This window comes from Oncorhynchus mykiss, chromosome 2 (genome assembly GCF_013265735.2).
Source record: "Oncorhynchus mykiss isolate Arlee chromosome 2, USDA_OmykA_1.1, whole genome shotgun sequence".
NCBI classification, from domain to species: domain Eukaryota; kingdom Metazoa; phylum Chordata; class Actinopteri; order Salmoniformes; family Salmonidae; genus Oncorhynchus; species Oncorhynchus mykiss.
The window spans coordinates 24915348-24937847 of record NC_048566.1 but is presented as its reverse complement, the minus strand read 5'-3'; the positions used below and the strand labels follow the sequence as shown (position 1 = coordinate 24937847).

The following is a 22500-nucleotide window of genomic DNA, read 5'->3' as shown; positions in this document are numbered from 1 at the left end:
TGAGTCTCACCTAAGGAGAGAAGTGGAGTTCTTATCCTCCTATCTTTCCCACAGTTCATTGCCTTTGAGTGAATGTGCGAGATCGCAGCTTTAAATTGCCTTGAACTACTTGAGGAGAATGATCTTCTTGCTGCCCAGTCAGACCTCAATCAACACCCCCAGAGGAAGACCTCTCTCCACCCACTCACACAGACCCCTCCTCAAGAACACACTAAGAGGCAAAAGTTCTGAATAGCATATAGCCTGGAAACTAACCATCTACATGGAGACATATTGAGTCAGATGTGATTTCAGATGAAGCACCTCAAAAGAAGAGAAGCTTTGGTGTATCAACAGTTTGCTCCAGTATGAGTGAAAGCTAAAATAATATGCAGCCAGAGCACACAGTAAAAACCTGATTCAAACTGCCACCATGTGGCCGGATGCACATCACAGGCCCAAACATGCAATGCCGCCCTAGATGCCCAGGGGGTGTGTGCGTGTGTATGTGCGTGTGCCTGCGTCGAGTGTGTGTGCATGTGCGTGTTGTCTGTGACCCTGCAGGATGCAGAGGTCTGGGCTGGCCCTGGTCCTCTGGCTGGTCCTCTGGTGGTTGTTGCTGGGTATCTCCTCTTGGCTCCAGGACCCTGCCGGGGCTGACCCCTCTCTCTGCTCCTCTCCTCTCGCCCCCGACCAGGCTCTGAGTTAATGCCCAAAGCCCTGTCCACCAGGATCGTAGGAGGCATCTGGTGGTTCTTCACCCTGATAATCATCTCCTCCTACACGGCCAACCTGGCTGCCTTCCTCACTGTGGAGAGGATGGAGTCGCCCATCGACTCAGCTGACGATCTTGCCAAGCAGACCAGGATAGAGTATGGAGTGGTAGAGGAGGGATCCACCATGACCTTCTTCAAGGTGGGTCACATAGGGCATGGTGCCATACTGGCCATCTATCAGTCTATTCATCTATCAACCAGGCCATCAAGCAATCACTCCATGTATTTGTGCATCTACTGTACGAGGATACATCAATCAGTCCACCAAATCATACAGTGTTGCACCACTAAAGGACACATGGTTAGAGAATACTTGGAGACAATTGTAAATGTAATGACATGTAAGGAAAAAGACAAATACATTGGTAAATAAATTGTCGAAAAGCTCAGATGAATCTGCAGAATTCTAGATCAACTGTAAAGCCATAAATAGCTGTTAAGTCCAAAGTAAATCTGTGACAGCTAGAAATTCCCATGACAATAGAATGGAGTGTTCCAGAATAAAGACTTGAACATATTAGTTGTGTTACAGCTGTATTTTGTGCTGCCTGTGAAATTGGCTGCAGCAACAAGGCCCGAAGAGGTGTGGTAAATGGCCAATATACCACGGCTAAGGGCTGTTCTTAACATGATGCAATGCGGAGTGCTTGGTGCCTGGACACAGCCCTTAGTCGTGGTATATTGGCCATATATCACAAATCCTTTTGCTATTATAAACTATTTACCAACGTAATTATAACAGTAAAAATAAGTGTTTTGTCATGCCCATGGTGTACTGTCTGATATACCACGGCTTTCAGCCAATCAGCATTCAGGACTCAAACCACCTGGTTTATAATAAAGTATAGCCTTTCTGTGTTCACTCTCCTCTCCTCTCCTCTCCTCTCCTCTCCTCTCCTCTCCTCTCCTCAGTGGTTGATCATGTGGAATCACTGCAGCATATCAAGGGTATCTTATTAAGCCAGCAGTGTTTTAGGGTATTCTACAGTATTCTCACAAGATCTCCCTGCTGTGTCTCTCTGATTATTCTGCACTGTTTGTCTCTCGTATCGTATCCCCACCGCCGCGATGCACGGACAGCTCTATGCCAGATGGAGGGAAAATCTGTCTCTCTCAGAATGCTGCAATGGATCTTTATGGCTTCTGGTGTTTCTTTATTTTCACACTTCATTTTTATCAGCTCTGTGTGTTTGTGTGGTGTGTGTGTGTATGTATGTGTGTGGTGTGTGAACACATTATCAAAAGACACATACACATGAAAACATGCATACTCTCTCTCCCTCTCTCTTTAACAGATATACACACACACACACACACACGCGCGCGTGCCCACACACCTATTCATTACTGAAGCTAATATGGCACAGTGATAGCAAAGCTTTAAATAGTATTTTTACCATTCCATAAACAAATGACTGAAAACAACAGTTGGCATAAGGGAGCACATACAGTCTGTTCTGGTGGAGAAGGTTACTTATGCTGACATCCCATTGGAACAATTACAAAGAAAAATGTTATTAAAAAATGATTAAGCAAAGCAAAGTATTGTTCAAATCAAATGATATTTGTCACATGCGCCAAATACAACAGTAAGCATTTTACAATAAGGTGTACACCTGTTGTATTCAGCGCATGTGAACCATTTGATTTGATTTGAACAATACTTTGGTTTGCTTGAATAATTTTTGTTTGTTGCCAACATGGTCATCAGAAGGATTCAATCCACAGATGTAGAAGATCCAACTGAAGTACCATTTCTCTGAAAGGCTTGATTCTATTGTCCCCTCCTAGACCTAGGTTACTGATTGATGGACGGATTGATGAATGTTTTGACAAAAATGATTGAGTCCTCATCGATTCAGCGTTGTTCTCCGTACTGTAGGCATTCAGACAGCCATCGTATGTCCTTATTACTTTAAAAATATATATTTTAAGATTTTCTTTTCTTTTATAAACAATACAAAACATACACATACAAACGACAACATCATACAAACATTAACTACATCACCCCTACCCAGACCCACTTGCACACACCCCCATCTCATCAACTACATTATTGAGTCATTATTAGTTTTACACTTAATACATCACTCGGCCGTTGTGCTTGTGTGAATTTTTTTCTCTTAAATTCTATACATTCGTTTATACTGAATTAAGCATACATTTTTGTTAACTGTATTGTTGTTAGTTATGCTCCAACCTTCCCTCCATCTTATGTTAACATCAGTTATTTTTTCCAATAGTTCATCTTTTTTTCTAAGAGATTGTTAGTTGGATATGTTCCCTGCAAGGTTTTGTCTTCTCTATCATTATGAACATCATGTTCTGGCTCAAATAAGAATCCTTCAAGGTTGCTCTGATGTCCAAAATATTTAAAATATACATTTTGTGATATGTAACTTTTTGCATGGATTTGAAACTACATTGGTCAGTCCAAAATTACTTTTTAATTCTGTCATGGAAATACATTTATTTCCTGTTACAAAGTCATTTACAGTTTCTATGCCTTTTAGTTTTCCATGTGGAACAATTTATCGGTGAATTCTGAAAAACTATCCAAGGATTGTTCCATAAGGTTGCGTTTTTTGGTAAGTGGTATTAGTTCTTCTAAAATATGTTTCATTTGCTTTTCCATGTTGTTTTAACATTCTTAACTACGAAGTTGTTGATGTTCTTAGCTTTACCCTTTGAAAATAGACACGTAAAACAATTTTGGGGATGAGCACAAGCATCTTCAATATGTACCCTCTTTAGTCCATATGTCACAAGTAAAAGCCTTGGGTAGTGAGTTGATACAATTCCAAGTCTGGAAGGTTAAAACCACCATCCGACTTAAGAAGATGTAAACCTTTCCTTTTTATTCTATGAATGTATTTGCCTATATAAAGTATTTTTATGACCGTGTATACTTTATTTAAAGAATGTCTTCGCTGGAGTAATTGGTATGACCGAAAAAACGCTTTGGCAGCGGTGCCTGTAAAATGTATGTGAAGATTACCCCATTTAATTAGATCTGCTTTCATATTGTTGAGTAGTGGAATAAAGTTATCTTTGCATATTTGTAATTTGTTTTCATTATTAGGCATCCTAAGTTTTTTTCATTTTTTTTTGTCCAGTTTTAAAGGATTGCTGTAGATCGTGAGTAATATTTTTGTTGTCCAGTTTTAAAGGATTGCTGTAGATCGTGAGTAATATTTTTGCCATTATTAGATGTTTTGCGCGTTAATTTTATATCCTTGCAAACACTACATGACCAAAAGTATGTGGACACCTGCTTGTCGAACATCTCATTCCAAAATTATGGGCATTAATATTTTTGTTGGTCCCCCTTTGCTGCTATAACAGCCTCCACTCTTCTGGGAAGGCTTTCCCCTAGATGTTGGAACTTGGCTGCGGGGACAAGAGCCACAAGAGCATTAGTGAGGTCGAGCACTGATGTTGGGCAATTAGGCCTGGCTCGCAGTCTGCTTTCCAATTCATCCCAAAGTTGTTTGATGGGGTTGGGGTATGTGCTCTGTGCAGGCCAGTCAAGTTCTTCCACACCAATCTCGACAAACCATTTCTGAATGGACCTCGTTTTGTATATGGGGGCATTGTCATGCTGAAACAGGAAAGGGCCTAACCCAAACTTTTGCCACAATGTTGAATGAATGTCATTGTATGCTGTGGCTTTAAGATTTCCCTTCACTGGACCTAAAGGGCATCTCCTGAACTATGAAAAACAGCCCCAGACCATTATTCCTCCTGCACCAAACTTTACTGTTGGCACTACTGTATGCATTGGAACAGGTGGCGTTATCCTGGCATTCGCCAAACCTACTGTAGATTCGTCCGTCGGACTGCCAGATGGTTAAGTGTGATTCATCACTCCAGAGAATACGTTTCCACTGTTTCAATGGCGGCGAGCTTTACACCACTCCAGCCGACGCTTGACATTCCGCATGGTGATCTTAGACTTGTGTGCAGCTGCTCGGCCATGGAAACCCATTTCTTGAAGCTCCCGACAAACACTTCTTGTGCTGACGTTGCATCCAGAGGCAGTTTGGAACTCTGTAGATCCAATGGCAATGCTCCAGATCCTCCGATGATACAGTCACGCCAAGCTCCTCCGATATCAGCTTGATCGCGTAGATGAAAATGTCCCCTTTTTCCTCGTCTTCCGGTAGGGACAATATTCTCATATTATTTTGTCACAATCTGTTTTCTAGCTGATCCAGTTCATCTTCTAAAGTTTGCACCTTTGTTTCCAGAAGGCCAACTTTGTTGTCTTGTACGTCCACGCGGCCGCCCTGACACGATAGACTCTACTTTCGTTTCAAGCAAATCTACGTTTTAAACAACAGATTGTAACAGTTTGTAACAGGTTGTTTGTTTTGGTGAGCATTTTGACAGTACATATCGGAGCTACTATCTCCCCAATGCGTCCTATCGGTATACGCATGTGAGTCCTTATTACTATTCAACAACAGGAAACAAATGTAATGCCTGCCGTTTGAGTAATTATTGACTCAGATTTGTTCTGGAAAAATACATGGCTAATGGTGGCTGATTATGAAAATACCAGCATGGGGTAACTCTCTGAAGTGTCCGAATTACACATCTCTCCCTCCTCTTTTCTAATTTTTCAGCCACTCCATTCTATCCATCCTCGACAGACTCCCTTTACAATAACACTGAATTATTCAAAAAGCACACACCACTGTGTATCTCTTATTACCTAACATATCACGTCCTGTTAAGGACCCTGGCAATGCTATTATTTCACCTCATTTATGTAATCCCTACGCAGGTGGAATCCTAGCACCTTAGCGAGGAAGTAGGCACCTGGCGTCGCCACGGCGATGAGGAGCAAGATCGCCCCTGGTTATGGGGCTGAGTTGTTCTGCATTAGCTGTGAGACAGCTGTCAATGCGGAGAGTGTGGCATCACCAGAATAATGATTTAAAGACAAAAGCAGACAGGGCTTATTGAGATGATGAGTGTGATACTGCAGGAGGAGATGAGAGAGGAGATGGAGAATGAGAGAACATCAGGAGAAGACAGGAGGAATAGAATGGGAGGAGGAGAGTGGGTGTTGTTCACGCTCCTCAGCCCCACAGGCCTGTGCTGTATAGTATGTTGCTACATTCCTTCAGTTCAGCAGAATTCCCCTACTGTATCATCACAACAATTATACTGTAATTCACCTTCCACAATTTATCCTCACAATTCAGCTAATTTGAACCCAGGTTGATTTCCTGTCAGACTTTTTTCTCCCATACTTCTTCTTGCACAACTTCTTGCACATCCAGGGACAACTCTTTTTGGTTCCAGGGACAACCCTTTTTGGTTCCAGGGACAACTCTTTTTGGTTCCAGGGACATCCCTTTTTTGGTTCCAGGGACAACCCTTTTTGGTTCCAGGGACAACCCTTTTTGGTTCCAGGGACATCCCTTTTTTGGTTCCAGGGACATCCCTTTTTTGGTTCCAGGGACAACCCTTTTTGGTTCCAGGGACAACCCTTTTTGGTTCCAGGGACAACTCTTTTTGATTCCAGGGACAACTCTTTTTGATTCCAGGGACAACTCTTTTTGGTTCCAGGGACAACTCTTTTTGGTTCCAGGGACAACTCTTTTTGGTTCCAGGGACAACTCTTTTTGGTTCCAGGGACAACTCTTTTTGGTTCCAGGGACAACTCTTTTTGGTTCCAGGGACAACTCTTTTTGATTCCAGGGACAACTCTTTTTGGTTCCAGGGACAACTCTTTTTGGTTCCAGGGACAACTCTTTTTGGTTCCAGGGACAACTCTTTTTGGTTCCAGGGACAACTCTTTTTGGTTCCAGGGACAACTCTTTTTGATTCCAGGGACAACTCTTTTTGATTCGAGGGACAACTCTTTTTGGTTCCAGGGACAACTCTTTTTGGTTCCAGGGACAACTCTTTTTGGTTCCAGGGACAACTCTTTTTGGTTCCAGGGACAACTCTTTTTGGTTCCAGGGACAACTCTTTTTGATTCGAGGGACAACTCTTTTTGGTTCCAGGGACAACTCTTTTTGGTTCCAGGGACAACTCTTTTTGGTTCCAGGGACAACTCTTTTTGGTTCCAGGGACAACTCTTTTTGGTTCCAGGGACAACTCTTTTTGGTTCCAGGGACAACTCTTTTTGGTTCCAGGGACAACTCTTTTTGGTTCCAGGGACAACTCTTTTTGATTCGAGGGACAACTCTTTTTGGTTCCAGGGACAACTCTTTTTGGTTCCAGGGACAACTCTTTTTGGTTCCAGGGACAACTCTTTTTGATTCGAGGGACAACTCTTTTTGGTTCCAGGGACAACTCTTTTTGATTCGAGGGACAACTCTTTTTGGTTCCAGGGACAACTCTTTTTGGTTCCAGGGACAACTCTTTTTGATTCGAGGGACAACTCTTTTTGGTTCCAGGGACAACTCTTTTTGGTTCCAGGGACAACTCTTTTTGGTTCCAGGGACAACTCTTTTTGATTCGAGGGACAACTCTTTTTGGTTCCAGGGACAACTCTTTTTGGTTCCAGGGACAACTCTTTTTGGTTCCAGGGACAACTCTTTTTGGTTCCAGGGACAACTCTTTTTGGTTCCAGGGACAACTCTTTTTGATTCCAGGGACAACTCTTTTTGGTTCCATGTGGAACATTTTTGTTCCAGGTAGAACCCTTTTGAGTTCCATATAGAACCCATTCCACAGAGGGTTCGACATGGAACCAAAAAGGTTCTACCTGGAACCAAAAAAGGGGATTATCCCATGGGGACAGCCAAATAACCCTTTTAGGCTCTAGATAGAGCATTTTTTTCTAAGTGTTTGGAATGTGTAAAAAAAAGACTAGAGTTGGATGATTAAGCCTCTACTTCACACTGTTTTCCTCTGGTTCAAATGTCGTCTCTGATACTTGCCTCCAGTCCAGAGGGTGATGCTGTATCTAGCCTTCAGTCTAACCACTGCCTCTCAGGATAGCCTGGCTCTCTGGGTTATGCTAGCCCACAACTCCCAGAACCCTGACTGAGATGAGACACTTCCCTCTTCTCTTTTGTGTTGGTTGCCTCCACAGTACAGTTCATCTTTGCTTTGAGGCATCCTGGTATCTGTCACATACGTCCCAGCCAGCCCCATAATGTGTGGGTGTATTTTAGGTTCTACCCGTTCACTAGCCTCTCCGCTCCATTCCATGCAGACATCTAACCCATCTGCAGTGGGGTTTTTGCTGAGCAAAGCAGAGCCAGTCTTACCTGAACTCCCTCTGCCCTTCAATGCTTTCTGCCCCTCCGTTTGTGGAACTGACTCTCTTTTTTCAATCTCTCTCTATTTAACAGCCCTGATACTGGCGTCATCGGTTTTTGAAATTTGTTGTGTGGAGGTATTGCAGTATTAGATTAAATCTATGTCCAGCTCTCCCATTCCTCTAACCTTGCCTACTCTCTGCATATTTCTCTCTCTCATTCCCTTGCTCTCTCTCTTCCCCTCTCTCTATTTTGTCTTCTTCTTTATTTCCACTTTCTTTCTCTTTCATAAAAAATATCATTTTTTTGAGGACAATTGTCGCTGAGCCCTTGAGGACTCTCCAGTAATCAGCAGTGAGTTTATTGGTACTGATGAGTCACCAGTCTTGAACCAAGCTATTCTGCAGTACAGACAGTACTGAACCAAGCTATCCTACAATACAGGCAGTACTGAACTAAGCTATCCTACAATACAGGCAGTACTGAACTAAGCTATCCTACAATACAGGCAGTACTGAACTAAGCTATCCTACAATACAGGCAGCACTGAACTAAGCTATCCTACAATACAGGCAGTACTGAACTAAGCTATCCTACAATACAAACAGTACTGAACTAAGCTATCCTACAATACAGGCAGTACTGAACTAAGCTATCCTACAATACAGACAGTACTGAACTAAGCTATCCTACAATACAGACAGCGATCCTGACCAAGCTATCCTCCAGTACAGACTGTGATCCTGACCAAACTATCCTCCAGTACAGACAGTGATCCTAACCAAGCAATCCTCCAGTACAGACAGCGATCCTGACCAAGTTATCCTCCAGTACAGACAGCGATCCTGACCAAGCAATCCTTCAGTACAGACAGCGATCCTGACCAAGTTATCCTCCAGTACAGACAGTGATCCTGACCAAGCAATTCTCCAGTACAGACAGCGATCCTGACCAAGTTATCCTCCAGTACAGACAGCGATCCTGACCAAGCAATCCTCCAGCACAGACAGCGATCCTGACCAAGTTATCCTCCAGTACAGACAGCGATCCTGACCAAGTTATCCTCCAGTACAGACAGCGATCCTGACCAAGTTATCCTCCAGTGCAGACAGCGATCCTGACCAAGCAATCCTCCAGTACAGACAGCAATCCTGACCAAGTTATCCTCCAGTACAGACAGCGATCCTGACCAAGTTATCCTCCAGTACAGACAGCGATCCTGACCAAGTTATCCTCCAGTACAGACAGCGATCCTGACCAAGCAATCCTCCAGTACAGACAGCGATCCTGACCAAGCAATCCTCCAGTACAGACAGTAATCCTGACCAAAATATCCTCCAGTACCGACTGTGGTTTTGACAACGCGATTCCACACTACCGACAGTCGTTCTGATCAAGCTATCCTCATGTACAGACTATGGTCCTGATCAAGCTATCCTCATGTACAGACTATGGTCCTGATCAATCTATCCTACACAATAGACAGTCATTCTGATCAAGCTATTCTACAGTATGGACAGTCGTTCTGAACAAGCTATCCTACAATATAGACAGTTGTTCTGACCAAGCTATCCTGCGCTACAGACAGTCGTTCTGATCAAGCTATCCTATAGTATAGACTGTGATCCTGACCATGCTGTCCTATAATATAAACAGTGATCCTGACCATGCTCTCCTATAGTATAGACAGTGATCCTAACCATGCTGTCCTATAATATAAACAGTGATCCTGACCATGCTCTCCTATAGTATAGACAGTGACCCTGACCATGCTGTCCTATAGTATAGACAGTGGTCCTAACTGTGCTCTCCTATAGTACAAACAGTGATCATCATAGCACTCTCCTATAGTATAGGCAGTGATGCTGAAAATGCTCTCCTATTGTATCGACTGTGATCCTCACCATGCTTTCCTATAGTATAGTCATTGATCCTCACCATGCTCTCCTATAGTATAGACATCGATCCTCACCATGCTCTCCTATAGTATAGACAGTGATCCTGACAATACTGTCCTATAGTATAGACAGTGATCCTGACCATGCTCATGTATAGTATAGACAGTGATGCTGACCATGCTCTCCTATAGTATAGACAGTGATGCTGACCATGCTCTCCTATAGTATAGACAGTGATCCTCACCATGCTCTCCTATAGTATAGACAGTGATCCTGACAATACTGTCCTATAGTATAGACACTGATCCTCACCATGCTCTGATATTGTGTAGACAGTTATCCTCACCATGCTCTGCTATAGTATAGACATTGATCCTCACCATGCTCTGATATTGTGTAGACAGGGATCCTCACCATGCTCTCCTTTTGTATAGACAGTGATCCTCACCATGTTTTCCTATAGTATAGACAGTGATCCTCACCATGATCTCCGATAGTATAGACAGTGATCCTGACCATTTTCTCCTGTAGAATATACAGTGATCCTGAACATGCTCTCCTATAGTATAGACAGTAATTCCTGACAATGCTCTCCTATAGTATAGACAATGATCCTGACCATGCTCTCCTGTAGAATATACAGTGATCCTGAACATGCTCTCCTGTAGAATATACAGTGACCCTGACCATGCTGTCCTATAGTATAGACAGTGGTCCTGACTGTGCTCTCCTATAGTACAAACAGTGATCATCATAGCGCTCTCCTATAGTATAGGCAGTGATGCTGAAAATGCTCTCCTATTGTATCGACTGTGATCCTCACCATGCTTTCCTATAGTATAGTCATTGATCCTCACCATGCTCACCTATGGTATAGACAGTGATCCTCACTATGCTCTCCTATAGTAGAAACAGTGATCCTCACAGCAATCTCCTATTGTATAGACATTGATCCTCACCATGCTCTCCTATAATACAGACGGTGATCCTGACCATGCTGTCCTATAGCACAGACAGTGATCCTCACAATGCTCTCCTATAGTATAGACAGTGATCCTCACTATGCTCTTCTATAGTATAGACAGTGATCCTCACTATGCTCTCCTATAGTATAGACATCGATCCTCACCATGCTCTGATATTGTGTAGACAGTTATCCTCACCATGCTCTCCTATAGTATAGACAGTGATCCTCACCATGCTCTGATATTGTGTAGACAGGGATCCTCACTATGCTCTCCTTTGGTATAGACAGTGATCCTGACCATGCTGTCCTATAGTATAGACAGTGATCCTTACCATGCTCTGAAATTGTGTAGACAGGGATCATCACCATGCTCTCCTATAGTATAGACAGTGATCCTGACCATGCTGTCCTATAGTATAGACAGTGATCCTCACCATGATCTCCGATAGTATAGACAGTGATCCTGACAATGCTGTCCTATAGTACAGACAGTGATCCTGACCATTCTCTCCTATAGTATAGACTTTAATTCCTGACAATGCTCTTCTATAGTATAGACAGTGATGCTGAAAATGCTCTCATATTGTATCGACTGTGATTCTCACCATACTTTCCTACCGTATAGACAGTGATCCTGACCATGCTCACCTATAGAACAGACAGTGATCTTGACCATGCTCACCTATATTATAGACAGAGATCCTCACAACGCTCTCCTATAGTATACAATGATCCTGACCATGTTTACCTATAGTACAGACAGTGATGCTCACAATAATCTCCTATAGTATAGACAGTGATCCTGACCATTTTCTCCTGTAGAATATACAGTGATCCTGAACATGCTCTCCTATAGTATAGACAGTAATTCCTGACAATGCTCTCCTATAGTATAGACAATGATCCTGACCATGCTCTCCTATAGTATAGACAGTGATCCTCACCACACTCTCCTGTAGTATAGACAGTGATCCTCACCACACTCTCCTATAGTATAGACAGTGATGCTGACAATTCTTTCCTATATTACAGGCAGTGATCCTCACCATGCTCTCCTATAGTATAGACAGTGATCCTGACCATTTTCTCCTGTAGAATATACAGTGATCCTGAACATGCTCTCCTATAGTATAGACAGTAATTCCTGACAATGCTCTCCTATAGTATAGACAATGATCCTGACCATGCTCTCCTATAGTATAGACAGTGATCCTCACCACACTCTCCTGTAGTATAGACAGTGATCCTCACCACACTCTCCTATAGTATAGACAGTGATGCTGACAATTCTTTCCTATATTACAGGCAGTGATCCTCACCATGTTCTCCTATAGTATAGACAGTGATCCTGACCATGCTCTCCTATAGTATAGACAGTGATCCTCACCATGCTCTCCTATAGTATAGACAGTGATCCTGACAATACTGTCCTATAGTATAGACACTGATCCTCACCATGCTCTGATATTGTGTAGACAGTTATCCTCACCATGCTCTGCTATAGTATAGACATTGATCCTCACCATGCTCTGATATTGTGTAGACAGGGATCCTCACCATGCTCTCCTTTTGTATAGACAGTGATCCTCACCATGTTTTCCTATAGTATAGACAGTGATCCTGACCATGCTGTCCTATAGTATAGACAGTGATGCTGAAAATGCTCTCATATTGTATCGACTGTGATTCTCACCATACTTTCCTACCGTATAGACAGTGATCCTGACCATGTTTACCTATAGTACAGACAGTGATCCTCACAATAATCTCCTATAGTATAGACAGTGATCCTGACCATTTTCTCCTGTAGAATATACAGTGATCCTGAACATGCTCTCCTATAGTATAGACAGTAATTCCTGACAATGCTCTCCTATAGTATAGACAATGATCCTGACCATGCTCTCCTATAGTATAGACAGTGATCCTCACCACACTCTCCTGTAGTATAGACAGTGATCCTCACCACACTCTCCTATAGTATAGACAGTGATGCTGACAATTCTTTCCTATATTACAGGCAGTGATCCTCACCATGCTCTCCTATAGTATAGACAGTGATCCTGACCATGCTCTCCTATAGTATAGACAGTGATCCTCACCATGCTTTCCTATAGTACAGGCAGTGATCCTCACCATGCTCTCCTATAGTATAGACAGTGATCCTGACCATGCTCTCCTATAGTATAGACAGTGATCCTCACCACACTCTCCTGTAGTATAGACAGTGATCCTCACCACACTCTCCTATAGTATAGACAGTGATGCTGACAATTCTTTCCTATATTACAGGCAGTGATCCTCACCATGCTCTCCTATAGTATAGACAGTGATCCTGACCATGCTCTCCTATAGAATAGACTGTGATCCTCACCACGCTCTCCAATAGTATAGACAGTGATCCTCACCATGCTCTCATATAGTATAGACAGTGATGCTGACAATGCTTTCCTATAGTACAGGCAGTGATCCTCACCATGCTCTCCTATAGTATAGACAGTGATCCTCACCATGCTCTCCTATAGGATAGACAGTGACCCTCACCATACTCTCCTATAGAATAGACAATGATCCTCACTGTGCTCTCCTATAGTATAAACAGTGATCCTCACAGCAATCTCCTATAGTATAGACAGTGATCCTCACCATGCTCTCCTATAATACAGACAGTGATCCTGACCATGCTGTCCTATAGTACAGACAGTGATTCTCACAATGCTCTCCTATATAGTCATTGATCCTCACCATGCTCTCCTGTAGTATAGACAGTGAACCTTACCATGCTCTTCTATTGTATAGACATGCTCTGATATTGTGTAGACTGTGATCCTCACCATGCTCTCCTATAGTATTGACAGTGATACTGACCATGCTTTCCTATAGTACAGGCAGTTATCCTCACCATGCTCTCCTATAGTATAGACAGTGATCCTGACCATGCTTTCCTATAGTATAGACCATGATCCTCACCATGCTCTCCTATAGTATAGACAGTGATCCTCACCATTCTCTCCTATAGTATAGACAGTGATCCTGACCATGCTCTCCTATAGTATAGACAGTGATCCTCACCATGCTGTCCTATAGTATAGACAGTGATCCTTACCATGCTCTGATATTGTGTAGACAGGGATCCTCACCATGCTCTCCTTTGGTATAGACAGTGATCCTGACCATGCTGTCCTATAGTATAGACAGTGATCCTTACCATGCTCTGATATTGTGTAGACAGGGATCATCACCATGCTCTCCTATAGTATAGACAGTGATCCTGACCATGCTGTCCTATAGTATAGACAGTGATCCTCACCATGATCTCCGATAGTATAGACAGTGATCCTGACAATGCTGTCCTATAGTACAGACAGTGATCCTGACCATTCTCTCCTATAGTATAGACTTTAATTCCTGACAATGCTCTTCTATAGTATAGACAGTGATGCTGAAAATGCTCTCATATTGTATCGACTATGATTCTCACCATACTTTCCTACCGTATAGACAGTGATCCTGACCATGCTCACCTATAGAACAGACAGTGATCTTGACCATGCTCACCTATATTATAGACAGAGATCCTCACAACGCTCTCCTATAGTATACAATGATCCTGACCATGTTTACCTATAGTACAGACAGTGATCCTCACAATAATCTCCTATAGTATAGACAGTGATCCTGACCATTTTCTCCTGTAGAATATACAGTGATCCTGAACATGCTCTCCTATAGTATAGACAGTAATTCCTGACAATGCTCTCCTATAGTATAGACAATGATCCTGACCATGCTCTCCTATAGTATAGACAGTGATCCTCACCATGCTCTCCTATAGTATAGACAGTGATCCTGACAATGCTGTCCTATAATATAGACTTTGATCCTGACTGTGCTCTCCTATAGTACAAACAGTGATCATCATAGCGCTCTCCTATAGTATAGGCAGTGATGCTGAAAATGCTCTCCTATTGTATCGACTGTGATCCTCACCATGCTTTCCTATAGTATAGTCATTGATCCTCACCATGCTCACCTATGGTATAGACAGTGATCCTCACTATGCTCTCCTTTAGTAGAAACAGTGATCCTCACAGCAATCTCCTATTGTATAGACATTGATCCTCACCATGCTCTCCTATAATACAGACGGTGATCCTGACCATGCTGTCCTATAGCACAGACAGTGATCCTCACAATGCTCTCCTATAGTATAGACAGTGATCCTCACTATGCTCTTCTATAGTATAGACAGTGATCCTCACTATGCTCTCCTATAGTATAGACATCGATCCTCACCATGCTCTGATATTGTGTAGACAGTTATCCTCACCATGCTCTCCTATAGTATAGACAGTGATCCTCACCATGCTCTGATATTGTGTAGACAGGGATCCTCACCATGCTCTCCGATAGTATAGACAGTGATCCTGACAATCCTGTCCTATAGTACAGACAGTGATCCTGACCATTCTCTCCTATAGTATAGACTTTAATTCCTGACAATGCTCTTCTATAGTATAGACAGTGATGCTGAAAATGCTCTCATATTGTATCGACTGTGATTCTCACCATACTTTCCTACCGTATAGACAGTGATCCTGACCATGCTCACCTATAGAACAGACAGTGATCTTGACCATGCTCACCTATATTATAGACAGAGATCCTCACCACGCTCTCCTATAGTATACAATGATCCTGACCATGTTTACCTATAGTACAGACAGTGATCCTCACAATACTCTCCTATAGTATAGACAGTGATCCTGACCATTTTCTCCTGTAGAATATACAGTGATCCTGAACATGCTCTCCTATAGTATAGACAGTAATTCCTGACAATGCTCTCCTATAGTATAGACAATGATCCTGACCATGCTCTCCTATAGTATAGACAGTGATCCTCACCATGCTCTCCTATAGTATAGACAGTGATCCTGACAATGCTGTCCTATAATATAGACTTTGATCCTGAAAATGTTCTCCTATAGTATAGACATCGATCCTCACTATGCTCTTCTATAGTATAGACATCGATCCTCACCATGCCCTGATATTGAGTAGACAGTTTTCCTCACCATGCTCTTTTATAATATAGACAGTGATCCTCACCATGCTCTCCTATAGAATAGACAATGATCCTGAACATGCTCCTATAGTATAGACAGTGATGCTGACAATGCTGTCCTATAGTATAGACATTGATCCTCACCATGCTCTCCTATAGTATAGACAGTGATCCTGACAATGCTCTCCTATAGTATAGACAGTGATTACTGACCATGCTTTCCTATAGTACAGGCAGTGATCCTCACCATGCTCTCCTATAGTATAGACAGTGATCCTGACCATGCTCTCCTATAGTATAGACAGTGATCCTCACCACACTCTCCTGTAGTATAGACAGTGATCCTCACCACACTCTCCTATAGTATAGACAGTGATGCTGACAATTCTTTCCTATATTACAGGCAGTGATCCTCACCATGCTCTCCTATAGTATAGACAGTGATCCTGACCATGCTCTCCTATAGTATAGACAGTGATCCTCACCATGCTTTCCTATAGTACAGGCAGTGATCCTCACCATGCTCTCCTATAGTATAGACACTTATCCTGACCATGCTCTCCTATAGTTTAGACAGTGATCCTCACCACACTCTCCTGTAGTATAGACAGTGATCCTCACCACACTCTCCTATAGTATAGACAGTGATGCTGACAATTCTTTCCTATATTACAGGCAGTGATCCTCACCATGCTCTCTTATAGTATAGACAGTGATCCTGACCATGCTCTCCTATAGAATAGACTGTGATCCTCACCACGCTCTCCAATAGTATAGACAGTGATCCTCACCATGCTCTCATATAGTATAGACAGTGATGCTGACAATGCTTTCCTATAGTACAGGCAGTGATCCTCACCATGCTCTCCTATAGTATAGACAGTGATCCTCACCATGCTCTCCTATAGGATAGACAGTGACCCTCACCATACTCTCCTATAGAATAGACAATGATCCTCACTGTGCTCTCCTATAGTATAAACAGTGATCCTCACAGCAATCTCCTATAGTATAGACAGTGATCCTCACCATGCTCTCCTATAATACAGACAGTGATCCTGACCATGCTGTCCTATAGTACAGACAGTGATTCTCACAATGCTCTCCTATATAGTCATTGATCCTCACCATGCTCTCCTGTAGTATAGACAGTGAACCTTACCATGCTCTTCTATTGTATAGACATGCTCTGATATTGTGTAGACTGTGATCCTCACCATGCTCTCCTATAGTATTGACAGTGATACTGACCATGCTTTCCTATAGTACAGGCAGTTATCCTCACCATGCTCTCCTATAGTATAGACAGTGATCCTGACCATGCTTTCCTATAGTATAGACCATGATCCTCACCATGCTCTCCTATAGTATAGACAGTGATCCTCACCATTCTCTCCTATAGTATAGACAGTGATCCTGACCATGCTCTCCTATAGTATAGACAGTGATCCTGACCATGCTCTCCTATAGTATAAACAGTGATCCTGACCATGCTGTCCTATAGTATAGACAGTGATCCTCACCATGCTCTCCTATTGTATAGCCTGTGATCCTCACCATGCTCTCCTATAGTATTGACAGTGATACTGACCATGCTTTCCTATAGTACAGGCAGTGATCCCCACCATGCTCTCCTATAGTATAGACAGTGATCCTGACCATGTTTTCCTATAGTATAGACCATGATTCTCACCATGCTCTCCTATAGTATAGACACTATTCCTGACCATGCTCTCCTATAGTATAGACAGTGATCCTGACAATGCTGTCCTATAGTATAGACAGTGATCCTCACCATGTTCGTCTGTGGTATAGACGTTGATCCTGACCATGCTCTCCTATAGTATAGACAGTGATCCTCACCATGCTCTCCTATAGTATAGACAGTGATCCTGACAATGCTCTCCTATAGTATAGACAGTGATCCCTCTGGATCAGTTAGTTGGTGAAACAGGAGATAGGCATCTGATTCAATCAAGACAGTAATTGATCAGAGTAAAGTAGAAGCTCTTAAAGCGGAATAGTTCTACTTCATTAAGATTCCATGTATGTTTTCATTTCTGAAAAAAAGGAAATGCAATTTGTAATGTGTCCTTTTGCAGTGCTGTATGTTTTCGTGATTGATGTATCTTTAATCTTAGAACATAAACCAATATAACATGATATCATAAACCTGTATTACATTACTACTACCACAAGCCCCTTTCCTTTGCAGCTGGAGAACGTGTTTCCTGGACTTGGGAATTGTTCTTGTGTTTTGTCTTTATGAGCTCTACCGTTCAGTGTCAACAATGTATCGTAAAAAAATATCTGTCAAAAGTCGTCTACGCAGATAATAAGTGTTGTTTGTGGTGACAGAACTGTAAGCTGTTTTCTTCCTCTATCTCCATGCCTTTGATTACAGGCTCTTTGAAAAATATGCAAAACACTTTGCAGAGCAATATGTGTTGACAAGCCTAACAATAGAGAGTATGCTGGTGGTCTGTGGTGGGAGGGGGACCTCAGGGAGAGGATGCATCTCAGTCCATCCATCTGCTTCTTACAACGCCATCACTCAACCTCCCTGAGAAAGGCCTCTCTCTCAAGGCCATGTGTAAAACAAGTACACGTACACACACACACACACACACACACACACACACACACACACACACACACACACACACACACACGCGCGCGCATACACACGCAGACACACACACAGCCATGAGCATACACACACATGCACATGCGGACATGCCCACACACACACACACACACACACACACACACACACCCACACACACACACACACACACACACACACACACACAAGCGTGCACACGCATATTTATACTCGCACATTTATACTCACACAAGTATTCACTTCCTGCTTTGCAGTACACTACCTATATAAAACAGTTAACATCAAGTTCACTGCTGAAAAATAGCACACTGAAGAGAGCAACATTACCTCATAAAGCCAAGAGACAAATTATCCTTAATTGTTATTATTTACCAAGTTACATGATTCAGGATTAGACTGTGGCCAAGCAGGCAGTGACTCACATTTCCTCCCCTGGAAAGCCTTGAGTGGGTCTGAGGTGAGAGGCAGGGGCGTCATGTACCCTTTATTTTAGAGAAGGCATAAAGTATGTGAGGATGGAGGGGGGTGGTACGCAGCTTTCACCTGGTTGAGTGAAAATTGTTGGAAAATAACATTTTCCTGCAGTCTAGAGCCATAATCATTATACCTAAGGATATGTCTATGTCTATTTTTCTGCATAGGTTAAAGCATACCTCTTTACCTGTTCAATTGTCATTTTAATGAATGATGCATATTGATTCTTTAAGAATTAAAGCAATTTAGACTTTTCTAAAGTCTAGCAACCATGCCAGCAGGCATCCCAGCTAAGTTAGATAAACAAGTGACTCTAACTTGATTAATAGCCTGAAATGGCTTGGTAGCTGGTTTTGAGGTTGGGAGATTGGGAACCTATCTAGCTGGCTAGCTAAAGCCAACTTCATAAAAAGCTAGGTGGCTAGTATTACAGAGAAACAACATTTCAGTTTTATTTATTAATCAATAAGGAATCAATATGCTACATAGCTTGATCAAAATCAAATTAATTTACAAACATACCTCCTGCGAGTCCTGCCCATCACAGGCAGCTAAAATCAAATCAGACGTTGTGTCTGTCACTTGAAACTGTGTCTCCTCTTCCACTGACGATACTGTCTGCAAGCACTAGTGTATTTAGCTTCCTGCCGAGCATCTAAAAAATAAATAAACAGGACAAATCTGTGGGCATGACGCCTCTGGTGAGAGGGACCTGAAGGTGCTTGGTTGATTAGAGGTTATGACTTGGTACTCTCTGTATTGCGCTTGTGGATCAGGGCTGACAGCTAGTAGCATCACAATGTAGAAATAATAGATTTATAAGAGTAAGGGCTTCCACGGAGGTATTAACTTCCACTTCATCTAATGAGGGCGTTGGACACATTAAAATCGATTCAGAGAGCTCATTTGGGGCGGCAGGGTAGCCTAGTGGTTAGAGCATTGGACTAGTAACCCGAAAGGTTGCAAGTTCAAATCCCCGAGCTGACAAGGTCTGACGTTCTGCCCCTGAACAGGCAGTTAACCCACTAGGCCATCATTGAAAATAAGAATTTGTTCTTAACTGACTTGCCTAGTTAAATGAAGGTAAAATAAAAAAAATTGTAGTGGGGCCTCAAGCCTGCAATGACACATGCTGTACATACACGTGCAATAAAAACAGTGTTTGAACATTTGTCTCTTAAATCCTTTGTTGTTGTTCTAATGTATTCTTTACAATCATGTTTGTTTTCCATCATAGTTTAAATAACTTCATGAAGCATTATGACCATCCTGTGTCACTTTACTTGGACTAAGAAAATACACTTTATGACTTTAAGTCAAGAACCATCATAATCATATAAACCAGATAGGCCTATCACGTACATACCTGCCCTTATGTCTGTCATCAGTCAAAAAGGTGTCTTATCCTGCTCTTAAAATCTGCTCCTGCATTCATCCGAGTCATCAGCAACAGACCATTGGGGTACATTTGACATTTTAGTAATTCAGCAGATGCTCTTATCCAGAGCGACTTTTAGTTAGTGCATTCATTCTTAAGATAGCTTGGTGGGACAACCACATATTACAGACATAATAAGTACACTTTTCCTCAAAGTAGTTATCAGCAAAGTCAGAGATGGAAAGGGGGGCGTGGGGGTGTGGGGGGAAGTTCAGGAAAGTTCAGAAAAGTTATTCTCTGAATTATATAATTACGGGTAGGTGCATGTCTGACAATTTCAGAAAATGTTATATAACATAAACAGACTGTTGACTTGTAGGTTATGGTGAAATGGAAAGTTTTGCTTTGTGTGGTAGGTTTTGTGGGTTTAGGCTCTTATGTAGGTGTCATAACCAGCCATAAAATAACACAATATACAGGTCTATATATATGTGTCATGATATTGTTATTATGGCAGGTCATGACAAGTTATGTCAGCTGTTATGACACATTATGACATGGTTATGACCGTGTCATGACGCTGGGTGTCGAGTAAAGGGTTACTGATATGGCATATGCAGGGGTGAATGTACATAGTTGTGTTTCATGTTAGAGTATTGGGATAATTACGATCATTTGTGGTTTTGTTTTCTCAGTCCCTAAGGCCCACCAATACCCACTTTGGGTTTGAACTGTTGTTGCGATGACTCAGATGTTGGCCAGCAATTGGGGCCTCATAGTTCTTGTGTTCGACTCCATGATTGATACGTTTTATACCTTGTCGACCAAGACGACTCCTAACTGAGAGCAATTAGCTGTTTATTTGTAGGTATGTTCCAACGTTTTATATTATATAACTGTTAGATTAGGTGTAGCAAGGTTTTCTGTGGAACGGAAGTTAACTTTTCATTAACAAATGGGAAGTCAGTGTTTAGTTTGGAACTTAGTTCTCTGAGTCTTTTCTTTACCCTGTCATTCTCCAAAACAAAGAGAAGAGTATGCCAGGCTTTTATTTTTTCCTCTTGTGTTACTATAGGCAACAGAATCCCCCAGACAACTCTGGTCTGAACCAGATCAGTGTAGCCAACAGCATATGAACTGCAAAATCACACATCTCAATCAAAACCCATATTCAACTCACTTTAGCAATGATTATTCACTCAAGCACTAATCTAATCAAATCAAATGTATTTGTCACATACACATGGTTAGCAGATGTTAATGCGAGTGTAGAGAAATGCTTGTGCTTCTAGTTCCGACAATGCAGTAATAACCAACGAGTAATCTAACCTAACAATTTCACAACAGCTACCTTATACACACAAGTGTAAAGGGATAAAGAATACATAAAGATATATGAATGAGTGATGGTACAGAACTGCATAGGCAAGATGCAGTATATGGTATCGAGTACAGTATATACATATAAGATGAGTAATGTAGGGTACAGTATGTAAACAAAAGTGGCATAGTTTAAAGTGGCTAGTGATACATGTATTACATAAAGATGCAGTAGATGATATAGAGTACAGTATATACGTATACATATGCGATAAATAATGTAGGGTATGTAAACAGTATATTAAGTAGCCTTGTTTAAAGTGGCTTGTGATATATTTTACATCAATTTCCTTCAATTCCCATTATTAAAGTGGCTGGAGTTGAGTCAGTGTGTTGGCAGCAGCCACTCAATGTTAGTGGTGGCTGTTTAACAGTCTGATGGCCTTGAGATAGAAGCTGTTTTTCAGTCTCTCGGTCCCTGCTTTGATGTACCTGTACTGAACTCGCCTTCTGGATGATAGTGGGGTGAACAGGCAGTGGCTCGGGTGGTTGTTGTCCTTGATTATCTTTATGGCCTTCCTGTGACATCGGGTGGTGTAGGTGTCCTGGAGGGCAGGTAGTTTGCCCCCGGTGATGCGTTGTGCAGACCTCACTACCCCCTGGAGAGCCTTACGGTTGTGGGCGGAGCAGTTGCCGTACCAGGCGATGATACAGCCCAACAGGATGCTTTCGATTGTGCATCTGTAGAAGTTTGTGAGTGCTTTTGGTGACAAGCCGAATTTCTT

General features: G+C 42.2%; 1 protein-coding gene across 2 annotated transcripts in view; it reads left to right on the top strand.

The window, feature by feature from the left end:
* LOC110538828 (glutamate receptor ionotropic, kainate 2) overlaps positions 1–22500 on the top strand; it is a 247678-nt gene that overhangs the window by 172736 nt on the left and 52442 nt on the right. For both annotated transcript variants that reach the window (XM_036943381.1, XM_036943390.1), the window contains exon 14: positions 677–894. In XM_036943381.1, coding sequence (XP_036799276.1) covers positions 677–894 — 218 coding nt within the window. The remainder of the gene's footprint in view (positions 1–676; positions 895–22500) is intronic.